This window comes from Schistocerca cancellata, chromosome 5, assembly GCF_023864275.1.
Source record: "Schistocerca cancellata isolate TAMUIC-IGC-003103 chromosome 5, iqSchCanc2.1, whole genome shotgun sequence".
NCBI lineage: Eukaryota > Metazoa > Arthropoda > Insecta > Orthoptera > Acrididae > Schistocerca > Schistocerca cancellata.
This window is the reverse complement of record NC_064630.1, coordinates 491,207,390-491,220,447: the sequence shown is the minus strand read 5'-3', so window position 1 is coordinate 491,220,447 and position 13,058 is coordinate 491,207,390. Positions and strand designations below refer to the sequence as shown.

At 45.3% G+C, this 13,058-nt stretch overlaps 1 protein-coding gene across 1 annotated transcript in view; it reads left to right on the top strand.

Annotated features, from left to right (window-relative positions):
• Positions 1 to 12,725, top strand: part of LOC126188619 (venom carboxylesterase-6-like) — a 122,465-nt gene extending 109,740 nt beyond the window's left edge. The window contains exon 10 of the mRNA XM_049930221.1: positions 12,407 to 12,725. Within this exon, the coding sequence (XP_049786178.1) occupies positions 12,407 to 12,725 (319 nt within the window). The remainder of the gene's footprint in view (positions 1 to 12,406) is intronic.
• Positions 12,726 to 13,058: the final 333 nt, after the last annotated feature.

The window sequence follows — 13,058 nt, the reverse complement described above, 5'->3', positions numbered from 1 at the left end:
CAGCAGTGTAGGATGTTTCGGAGAATTTTATGCACAATGCTCTCAGGCACGCCTAACGTACGGGCAGTTCGACGTGATCTGCATGTTTGTAAAGCACTGCTTGACTCCTCCTGCAATGTTGTGTCCACGTCTTCGATAGACGACGGGACGACGGATCAACTGCCTCCTTCCCACTGCCACATTGCGCTCCTCGAATTTTGTAATCATTTTCTCCAGACCCTTAGCAGAAATCGGAACAATGCTTTCTTTTTCGTACTGTTGGGTGTTCGGAACTTCTGCAGGGCTACTAGCGCGATCCCTCATCGAGACAGTCATGTCAGGCATCTTGGACACAAACTGAGAAACAGAAGTGTGCCGCGCGTCTGTTAGTATGTATATTCTGACGCTTACAGTGCCCTCTATCGGTGAAATTTTCGTTAATTTTTTATGTTCCATAACATCTTCCCCTGTGTTAGTAACCTGCTGTTCAAACTTGACGTCATTCTAACTGGGGTTCTCTTTCTATAATGTTTTCGAAGTGGAACTTTAATGATGGACACTCTTTATATCAAAAGTTTAGAATGTCCAGCTACGGAGTAAATTTAGGTGTAGCACTCTACAACCTTGATACCTGGACACATGTTGCTTTCATAAGTCTTTCTAATCACTGTGAGATTCAGGGCGATATCCGTTATCGTTTAATCACGGTAATAGATCAGCGCTCGTATGAAAGTGACTTGTTCGAATTATGCAGGCCTTAGAAATTTTATTGCTTATGTTTATACAAAAAATAGGCTTTTATTGTATTGTATGTTAACCGGGGGCCTAGAAATGACGGAGAGGCTCCGTCCCCGCCGCAGCCGCAATGGTCCACAACCCCACGATGACTACCGCGGTCCACTTCACCCTTCCGCCGCGCCACACCGAAACACTCTTTCAGGGTTATTATGCCGTTCGGCCCCCAGTGTACCCCCCCTCTCCCCCTCCACCCTCCCCAGGGAACGTCTCACACCAGACGAGTGCAACTCCTATGTTTGCGTGGTACAGTAATGGTGGTGTACGCGTACGTGGAGAACTTGTATCGCCGACATAGTGTAGCTGAGGCGGAATAAGGGGAACCAGCCCGCATTCGCGGGGCACATGGGAAACCGCCTAAAAAACCATCCTCAGACTGGCGGGCTCACCGGACGTCGACACAAGTCCGCCGGGTGGATTCGTGCCGGGGACCAGGCGCTGCTTCCCAATTCGGAAAGCTGTTCGTTAGACCGCACGGCTAACCGGGCGGGAGAAAATAGGCTTAATACCAATAGATACATCCCGAAATGAATGAACACATCCCTGTTCATGCCGTTCGTCTGTTCAGAATGTTTTACTCCACGAAGGCCTTGTTATTCCTCTTTTAGAAGAGCTGGCGAAAGAGTTGAATGTGAAACTGCGTACTAAAATAAATTATACGGAAACATGTAAACAACGAACGATGTATGTTACCAAAATCAACATTATGCCACACATTAGGTACAATACAAGACAAAACTGATTAGAATTACAAAACCATACCTTATCTCTGACATTCAGAATCTGGTTTTCAGTATTCATGTACTGCAGCAGTTGCTGAACATGTAGCTTGGAATCAACGATAACGTAAACACACTGACAGAAAAAAAATCACAACACCAAGAAAGAGCTGTGAGACCTGAACGAAAATTGGTAGGCGTGTTTCTAGAACTGAAAGATTATGGCTGCTCAGATTTCGCGCCAGTCGCTCAAGAGTGGCGTTAGTAGCGCCACTGTGAGGATGCAGATGAGATTTGCTTTAAAGTGTTACTTACCTTTCAGGTCGGTCGTGGTGAACTGAAGTTAGTCGAGACTGCCTTTAAGGCGACAAGGATGCCATTATCAACTCCTCTCTGAGTTTGAACGAGGTCGTGCACGAGAAGCTGGATGTTCCTTCTGTGATTTTGCAGAAAGGCCTGGCAGGAATGTAGCCACTATACGTGACTACTGGCAGCAGTGGTCACTAGAATGTACGGTCGCAAGAAGACCCGACTCCGGACGGCCACATGGCATTACCGAGAGGGAGGACTATCGTGTTCGGCTTCAACTGCAGCAGCAATCTGAGCAGCAGGGGATCTGTTAGAAACTCAAAACCTCCCCGTCGGCCTGTCGAACTTTCAACAGGAACTGATGGATATCGCGATGGTCATGTAGTAGTGTATTATTTTGTTGAAAAAAAAAACCTCGATCTCTATATAATTGGTGAACAGGTGGTAGAATTCGTCCCTGCAACATGCTAAGGTACTTCACACCTACTGTGTGTACTGTATGGAACTGGGGATCTAGAAACGACGGAGAGGCTTCGTCCCCACCGTAGCCCGCAGTGGTACACAACCCCACAACAGGCTAAAGCCGTTCACTCACCCCATCACCACCCCACACCGAACCCAGGGTTATTGTGCGGTTCGGCACCCAGTGGACCCCCCGAGGAACGTCTCACACCAGACGAGTGTAACTCCAATGATTGCGTCGTAGAGTAATTATTGGGTATGCGTACCTGGAGAAAGTGTTTGCGCAGCAATCACCGATATAGTGTAACTGAGGCGGAATAAGGGGAACCAGTCCGCATTTGCCAAGACGGATGGAAAACCTCCTTACAAACCATCCACAGACTGGCCGGCACACCGGACCTCGACACTAATCCGCCGGGTGGATTCGTGTGGGGGACAGGCATGCCTTCCCGCCCGGAAAGCAGTGCGTTAGACTGCACGGCTAACCGAGCGGGCTTCACACTTGTTACTGTTCCTTCAGGAAAGAATGGCCCTGCAAGACCTGTAAGAGACGTATCGCACCACACTGATAACCCAGAAAGATCAACAGCTCGTTCTTCTGTAACGTGGTGATTATCTCTTGCCCTGTACACACAACTATGGCGTCTACCGGATCCACTCAGTTTAAATGACGCATCATCAGACCAAACAATGGTATCGGGCAACTGTTTGTTATCGTAAACGCATTCGCAAAATTCGAAGCGCTTATCCAGATCGCCCTCATTCATATCGTGAAGCGGTTTGGGAATACAGGGTTTACACTTTGTTTGCTTTGACATGTGGTGAACACTTGATATGGTTACACCTCATTCGTGCGCATCTTACAGTACGCCGGTCCTTCTTCAGATCACGCACACTTACTTCTCTCCCAAATTTGTCGCGCAGCTTCGGTATTGTTACACGTGACTGTCGTGCAGTATCAAACTCTGCGCGCCAACGTCTCTATACGTTTCTTTTGTTTCCACATTTCCAATAACACTTCAAAATCTATCTTCTTTGCTCCAAGAACACATTTCCACTCATCTTGTTATTTACGTTCAGTTGCTACCAACTGAAAATAAACAGCAGAAAAACAAATGAATGACTATATACACAGGTAATGAGAGTACGAAATAATCACATTTGGACCAGGTCATCATGAAAACTAGTTAAAGTTGAAACAGAGTAAAGTTCTTTGTGGGACACCCTGTACTACAGGGTGGGTCACGTAACTCTTACACCGCAAATATTTCGCACGTGGAAGATACTATCGATAAGTGGTTTTCATAGAACTGAATTACAGACAATGGCACGTATTTGCAGCCAGTGCACAGATTTTGAGACGCTGCAGAACGCGCAGTTTTCTACAACAGTTACAATTTTTTAGAGGGGACAACGCTTATTGACAATAAAATCATAAAAGTATCCTAATTGAGAATGTCAATGACGTTTGTTTCAGGAATCTGGTGAAAGTAGTTTACGAGTTATCGTACTGTTAACATTGTAAACACCGACATCTACAGCTGTTTGTTCCATCCTATTGCTTAGATGTTAGGTGAGGACGCTATGTTTGTTTACATTGTGTTCACTGCGATTGCATTGCGACTGTCCGTCACTTACTGTGTGATAGCGGACGTAGTAAGACCTGGTTGTGAGGTGATAAAATGGTTCAAATGGCTCTGAGCACTATGGGACTTAACATCTATGGTCATCAGTCCCCTAGAACTTAGAACTACTTAAACCTAACTAACCTAAGAACATCACACAACACCCAGCCATCACGAGGCAGAGAAAATCCCTGACCCCGCCGGGAATCGAACCCGGGAACCCGGGCGTGGGAAGCGAGAACGCTACCGCACGACCACGAGATGCGGGCTGTGAGGTGATATTTCCCAAAGCGAAAAAAGCGGACACGCTGATGGCTTGTGGCGAGTATAGGAAGTATGCCGTTCTTTTGTGTACTGTATACGCTGAAAGATATCCCAATAAACGTCAACCTCTTCAAACAATTACAGGTGATACGAAACGGCGTGTTACTGCTACCTGCGCTGCAATTTCCACTGAAATGCTAAAACGTGTGCAGAAATCTTTGCATGGCAGACTGCAAGCTTGTGTTGACACTGGTTGTGGCCATTTTGAGCACAGGCTTTGAGGGTACAATAGTTCTTCATGTGTCACACACAGCAGAGGTACTGCAATAACCTTTGTTTGTCTTTCTTCAGTTAGAAGCAATGTCCCATTTAACAAGATGACACCTCCAGGGACGTATTAACATGCACATACGCACCCACGTGAAATTCACATTCGTTTGTGCTACAATGTGGAACAAACAACTGTCCGTGTTTACGATATCTAGTAAACTACTTGGATTAGACTCCCGCAACAAACACTACTGGTGTCCTAATTCAGTCTACTTTGATTCGGGCACAGCAATAGGAAGAAAAAGTTCCGTTGAAATATTTGTATCTTTTGTAAATAAATGCACATCTCAAAGTGATAACTCTTTTCGTGTGCGAAGGCGGGCACCAAACAACTATTCCAATCTGTGAAATCCGCATATCAATGGCGCCTTCCATTATTGAAATATTTGCTGTGCAAATTTTAGGTGATTCACCCTGTATACTGCATTTGGAAACGACGTAAGAATGAGCAATCGGAAGAGTCTAACCAGATACACTGCCAGAACAATTATGGAGATGTCTGTCAGCAGCATCAGTAAGAGGTGTGAGCCTCCTGACACCCGTCCCCCATTTGCGCCCCCCACGCACACACATAGGTACTAGTACACTCTTGAACTTTTTGTGGCGTGGAAACATCCTCAGAATGTCATGATTAGGACCGTCTTTCCACACGTGGAGGACATGGTGTGGCAGTTCATGAAACTTGCTGACTGGAGGGAGACTAGGATAACCAATGAAGGATCCGTACGTTCCTCATGACGTTTGCGGTATGAACTTTAGTGTAGTCTTTCATTATCTCACTGCAGTACGTTAATTGATATCCTAGTCATGAAGATGTGACAACAGTGTTTACCATTCTTGTCACATACTGTGAGCATTCAGCCGCCCTTATAAAATTTCCTGTTGGCATATCCAGTAGCTTCCCACAACACGATAGCAAGAGTTGTATGGATCTCGAGTACAGCAGGTTCCTGGTCATTCATTACTTCGTCTACAGGCATTTTGACGTCAATCTGACCACCACAAACAGAACCAAGTCTCATCGCTGAGCAGTACAGGATGCCTCGAACCCGGGAACCTGGGCGTGGGAAGCGAGAACGCTACCGCACGACCACGAGATGCGGGCTGTGAGGTGATATTTCCCAAAGCGAAAAAAGCGGACACGGCTCTACGCCATGCAATTCTTTGTTGCCTGTGGTACGCTGTCAGCGGTAAGTGACGCAAGGCGTTTCCACCTTCTACCAATCCGTTGCCAACTGTTTGTGGCAAAACTATGTCTGCACCGTCTGCGTAGATATCATCAGTTACCATCCTCCTATCCGTCAGAGCAATTTCAACCGGAATCCTGTCATATGATGGGAATTGGGAGTTGGATATTAATTCTAAAGAGGTTAATTCGATTCTGATTTATTAATTAGAGATTCCACCAGAACTGCTGAAGCTCTTAACGGTGACGAGCACGTGATGCCCAACTGTTGCTTGGGATGCATCCACCATCCTGGTCGCGGAGGATCGAACACGACAGAATATCCACCGTAACTTCCTGGGAAAGCCTGAAAATATTAACATTAATCACTGCAACAGTCTTGGTGCTAGCTTAGCACAGACCTTGAGGAACCATAAAACAGTTAAAGAAAATCCACTAATAGAAAATTTATTTGGCCCGGAACGCATTTCCTGTGAAAGCTCAGAATATTAATAAAATTTTCCTTCTGTCAAAACAGTAACTACGTATGGAAAGAGAATACGATGTAATCCGACTTAAATCTGATAACCACTATTGTGTGTGTGTTCTGTATTGAACTGGGGACCTAGAAACGGCGGAGAGGTTTCGTCCCACCGTAGCCCGCAGTGCTACACAACCCCAGAACAGGCCACAGCAGTCCACCCACCCCACTGCCGCCCCACACTGAACCCAGGGTTATTGTGCGGTTCGGCCCCCCCGTGGACACCCCGGGAACGTCTCATACCAGACGAGTGTAACCCCATCTGTTTGCGTGGTAGAGTAATTATGGTGTACGCGTACTTGGAGACAATGTTTGCACAGCAGTCGCTGATAGTGTAACTGAGGCAGAATAAGGGGAACCAGCCCGCATTCGCCGAGGCAGATGGAAAACCGCCTTAGAAACCATCGACAGACTGGCCGGCACACCGGACCTCGTTACTAATCCGCCTGACGGACTCGTGCCGAGAAGCAGTTTCCTCTCGGGAAGCAGCGCGTTAGACCGCGCGGTTAGCCGGGGAGCTAATAACCACTATACTTGAGTACCGTCTATGAATAGATCATAGAACTGCAGATGCAACGGACCCACAATAACTCATCAATAAGTTTAGTTGTAAGTAGACAGCCAATTTATAGCTGAAATAATTACTTTACCAACCAAATTTTAAAAAAGAATAACGTACTGTCACTTATAACCTTGAAAATAACCAAAGGTGCATTGGCAGACTAGTAACAAAGAAGGAAATAAAATAAGCTACTGTACTAAAATAGTATTCAAATACGATCGTTATGTCAATTAAAATACAGCTTAACAAGCGGGTGATATCGGTAACTTCAGAAGTCAACGGCCTTAAGAAGGGTCGCACAGAATTGCTCTGTTGACACTGCACTCTCTCAGCGCAATGCGGCCACACAACAGGCCCACAGGCGGCTTTGTATAGAAATGTCTGCCTCGCCACTTTGACTAAATACGTCGCACAGCAATATGTTTTCACTTGTATGGTGCTCTACCGCTGTGCGTACTGTTGGCTAATCAGACCAACTGTATGGTGTGGGTTAACCCCCCTTCAGGGCGACAGTACCCAGATCAATCATTACAGTATAACCGTAATTAAATAGTTGTGCAAAACTGCTAGATTAACGAAGGATCAGCACAACTTTTCTCGATAAGGCACCAGGCCACAGAAGACGGAACAGTTGTACAATAACACGTCCTTGCGTAAGTAGCAATCAACAGGGCGGGTGCCACTCGCGATCAGAATGAAACCATTTCAAAACGCAATTCCATTTGCGGAATCGCCTGACCATACAAAAACGTAATTCAGAACCGTAGCAATCCTTCCACACTGCAAGGTCCGCTGGCTCAAAACCAAATCTGGATCAAGTGATTACGCTCCACAACACTTACTCTGATAACCGATTGCAGAAAACGACCCGATCGATGAAGCAAAAATCACAAAGCTGTGTTAGCGTGTGTGCGGCTGGTTCCGGCGGAGGTTCGAATCCTTCCTCGGGCATGGGTGTGTGTGTTTGTCCTTACGATAATTTAGTTTAAGTAGTGTGTAAGCTTAGGGACTGATGACGTTAGCAGTTAAATCCCATAAGATTTCACACACATTTGAACATTTGTTAGAGTGTACGTATTCACAAACGCTGTATTACTTGCCTCCGCTGGTTACCTACGCGAACTAAGCGTTAGTCAACCCAACCGTCGCAAGCAAAGCCTATTTGGCAGCAGCTAACCTTGTTGTTAGGTCAACGGCCTTGCCACAGTGGTAACACCGGTTCCCGTCCGATCACCGAAGTTAAGCGCTGTCGGGCTGGGCTAGCACTTAGATGGCTGAACATCCAGTCTGCCGAGCGCTGTTGGCAAGCGGGGTGGACTTACCCCTTCTGTGGGAAGCTGAGGAGCTACGTGATTGAGAAGTAGAGGCTCTGGTATCGTAAACTGACATACGGCCGGGAAGCGGTGTGCTGACCACGTGCCCCTCCATATACGCATCCAGTGACGCCTGTGGCTGAGGATGACACGGCGGCCGGTCGGTACCGTTGGGCCTTCCAAGGCCTGTTCGGATGGAGTTTAGTTTTTAGTTTTTTAACCCTGTTGTTGCAGTCAGTCCCTACTCTTACACACAGCAGCAACCTAAAGCAGGGTTATTCTTCGCGGTGTTGTGCCATCCGGTGATTACCTTCGTGTAAATGGTGAGTCAGTCATAACTTAGTAAATTAAAAACGCTACTAACAAATTCGTCGACAACGGTGTAACGATCTGCGAACACACCACCGAACACTAGGAAGCAACAGCACAACTCACCGGCTTGTACCTTTACTGTGCGAAGTAACTAAACATATGAAGCAGCAGTAATTAAACTAGAGAAACAATGAAACCTTTTACCAACTCCAGGCTCCCAAGTTACGACCATGTCCTGCGGAATCAAACACAAAACCAGGACTACAGCAAACGCTGAAACTCGACATAGCCACCGTGGAGCCTCTAGACAACTTTGTTATCGCACTCACCGACGGCATGCCACTAAGAGCCTCCCCGGACAGCACTCCATGACTCGTGACTCTTCCTAGCGTTGTCAGTACCACCCAATAACAGCGCGTGGGTCACCGCTTACGAAGGTCGGCGAAACCAGAGGCAGTGTTCAGTCGGTGGCTACGGCGTGAATTCAAAAGCATCGGAGTGAAAACAAACAGGCACTCGAACGAGGCATTTTATGATCTTCTCATCGCCTACTCCTTGTGGAAGCAAACGCCTTCTTTTCTTGCCGCAGTGCTGTCCTGAATCCATCTCGTCACCACTCGTTCTCTGTCTGCGCGATCTGTCGGTACGATGTTCCCACGTCCCTTATGCCAATGAAACTGCCTTTGCGCAAGTGCACGTCCTCTCGTTTTACTGTGTTACCATCGCCACAAGAAAAGGTATCAGCAACCTTAATTACAGGTATCAGCCACTGTGTTCTCACATCATTATTCATCTGCAGGACTCGCATATCCCACCGGCACAGAAATGCTAGAGTATGACTTTGGTAGCATTCGACCCACACTTTCATTGTCTAAAACTCTCCAGTTTCGTCATTGAATATTTATCACCTGTAGCGAGAAATTCCAAAGGCTATTCATAAACTAACATACAATTGGTTGTTAAAAACAAACAAATGCTTCTAGCTTAATTGCTCTTGCATGGTTGGAAAAGGTGCGTAAGTAGCAAGCGACCAAAATGTCCGATGTAACTGAGGCTCCCTCCATTTGTGAGATACGTTGTGTTATACGCTTTCTGCAAATAGAAGGAATCGATGATGAGACTTAGATTCAGATTATCTTGAGTATGGGGAATAAGATACGAGTGATGGTGTTGTGAGGGAGTGATGGAGAAAATCCAAGCCTGGTCACACACATATACATAATGAATGTGGTCGGTGAGATATGAGTGATGCAAGTGAGCGTGGTGGCTATGAACGTGTTGCCAAATTTTCTGAAGATGTGTTTCTCATTTCGTGGACACCCCTCTATCACTGTCATCCTTTCTAACATCGTCACAGACAGGTTAGATTGTCATAAGTTTTGCGCACCGTGGCTACCAAAACGTCTGACTAATGTCCACAAAACTGAATGAATAGGTTCGGCCTTAACATTCCTTCACCGCTGCCATGAAGAGGGAGACGAATTTCTGTCTTAACTTATAAAATATCAGTAGTTGGTATTTTCTGTGGTCTTTGCAAGGCGTTTGAGTCCATAGATAATGGTTCTCTCCTAGAAAAACTCACGCGTTATTGAATTTATGGGTTTATGCACAGCTGGTTTGAATCGTAACAAACAGAATGCAAAAGGTTTTCCTGAATAAGTCAAACAATTTCAGAAGCGTAGAAAATTTCAGGGACTGGGTAGAAATCACAAAGGCGGACCTTAGGGTTCAATTTTGGGTCCACTCCTATTCCTTGTACATGTGAATTACCTTCCAATTAACATTCAACAAACGTAGTTGGTACTTTTGCAGACAATATTAGTATTATAATAAATTCCATTAGAGAGAAAGCAACAGGAGAAATGGTAAAGGATATTTACCAAAGATTGTCAGAAAACAGACTTTGCATATATTTTGAGAAACTCACTATATTCGGTCTATTTTATTGGGAGATTTTCATCATCCTCCCCATAGTTTTGAATTGTCACCAAACGACTTTAATCTCTTCACCAAGATGAAGATCTGGCTGACTATTTAACAATTCACGACAGACGATGAGCTCAAGGATGCTCTCAACAAGTGGCCAAAGCACAAGGCGGTACCATTATTTGATGAATTGATAAAGAAGTTTCACGGTGCAACAAATGTCTCAGCTTGGTTGGCATCTATGTGCAGAAGTAATATCAAGACGTAAGTACAATCATAAGAAGCTACGTACTTTTCTCTTTTGTTAATGGCCAATCGGAAGTTAATTTATGAATTACCAACATTGATTGTGTCAGTAAGTGGGAGGTGGCAGAGTTACGTTCTACCAAAACAACGGTTCTGTTGTTTTTGTACAGTATATAAATGAATCTGTTAATGGTGGGATTACGGTAGCATTGGTAGGGAAAGAAACACAAATGAACGTATGAGATAAACTGGGACCAGACGGTTTCTCTTTGTTTTTTGTTTGTTTTTCATATAATTAGATCGTTCAGTATTAGTTCATGTGTATTTGATGTCCTTACAAAATATAAACTGTAATTTATAAGTAATAAAAATTAGTTGATCGCCTAAGTTCTACACAAAGCAATTTCTTATGTCGCATGTACAGTTTATATGCACAAACATAAAAACTCTCTATAATTATTGTTGTTATATTGTACTTAACAGAATGTTCTTCTTCATTATGAAAGGAAAGAGTTTCCTGTTGTTACTGATAAGTGCGAGAGTTGTTTAAAAATAACAGAAACATGTTTTATATAACCTCGATGAAGTTTTGAAGTGGAATTTGATTTGTTTTTGTCTTGCACTGTTTTTTTAATTTTCGTTTTTTGGAGGGGAAATTACGTTTTGTAGAAATTACGTTTTCTAGCGCTTAGTGATGAATCTTTATTGTACTTTTTTATTTTTAGAACGACATCTGTCTGTTTCACGTTAGAAATTAATGATTTTTGAATAAAATCTGAATTAACCATTGACAGTTTCAATTTTGCATAAATGTAGGAAGATAACTACGTAGAAATGAAGTGTTCTGTAGGTTACACGGCACTTTATATAGGGTGAACATTAAAAACGCATTTAAATAATGTGATGGGTGTGTCTGAACATGAATGTCTCTAAGATCCACATTCGAGAGTGCATTTTACTTTCAAGTCTTATCTAAAGTACAGCTGCTGATCGGTACGAGGCGAGTGCATCGGTGGGTGGCTAGTACTGACCGAAAAGCAAGTAAATATTCCTCCTCTTATGACCCCTCTTCACGTGTAAACCATGTCATTCTCCTTCCGCTCCCCACGTTCCTTTCAGCCAATCAGTCTTCTTTCTGTAGAAACACGAACAGAAAAATGATTATATGTAGAAAATAGTATCGATTGTTATACGAAAACACTTCGAGATCTGTCGGCGAATCTGAACTACCTATATAAATGAATAGTTGAGTCGCAGAGAGACGCCCGCATCTCGTGGTCGTGCGGTAGCGTTCTCGCTTCCCACGCCCGGGATCCCGGGTTCGATTCCCGGCGGGGTCAGGGATTTTCTCTGCCTCGTGATGGCTGGGTGTTGTGTGCTGTCCTTAGGTTAGTTAGGTTTAAGTAGTTCTAAGTTCTAGGGGACTTATGACCACAGCAGTTGAGTCCCATAGTGCTCAGAGCCATTTGAACCATTTTTCGCAGAGAGACACAACAAAAAGACTGTCAAACAAGTAAGCTTTCGGCCAGAAAGGCCTTCGTCCGAATTAGACAACCACACACATACTCGAGGCCTCGGCACCCAGAAACAGGTTATATCTGAGTTGCGGGATTAGTATTTGTAACAGTGGTCACCAACGAAAAACACAAGAGACACAGGTGGTCAGTAAGGGAATCGGGAGGATAAAAAAAATTGCTGTAATATGGCAGATCTCAGGAAATACGGGAGAGTTGGTCACCCTAGATCGCGTATGGTAACAGAGAGGTCAGAATGAGGTAACGCCAGATAGATATGCAACGCACCTAACGTTCAGGTAACGCAGTTACACATTAGCTGATCAAAGTGGGCGTTCCTGCAGGGACCCGACTCCGGAGCCGGACCCGGTGCTGGACGACTTCTCGTGGCACGACGCGGTGTTTGCGAACTACTCGTACCTGCTGCTCGGGGAGACGCTGGACCTGGAGAGCGGCGGCGTGCGCGGCGAGCGCGTGGCCTTCTGGGAGGCGGCGCTGGCCGAGGCGCGCGCCGCAGAGCTGCGGGCGGAGGAGGAGATCCGCGACGAGCAGCGCCGGCTCTTCGCCCAGGAGGAGGAGCGGCGCGCCGCGGAGGAGCGGGCGGCCGGCGGGCACAAGTCCGAGGAGGTCACCAAGGACCAGATCAGGAAGATCGAGCTCTGACGCCACACGCCTCTATTTCTACCGTGATTTTCATTAAATGACTCTTTCTCACTATGCTCAGTACCATTCCCCAATATAAGCGTCTATAAATATTTCTCTTTGGGGGCAGAGGGGTCACCTGTAATCTGGTTTGGTCAGGCCCCCAACGACTGTCTCTTCATCTTAGAGCAGCACTTATTTGTTGAACCAATGTAAAATCCAGAATGGAATAATGACAATATTGTGAAAAGCATAGATTGCTACTCACCATATATCGGAGATGCTGAGTCACAGGTAGGCACAACAAAATGATTGTCAAACAAGAAAGCTTTCTTGCAGAAGTGCTAGTTCTAC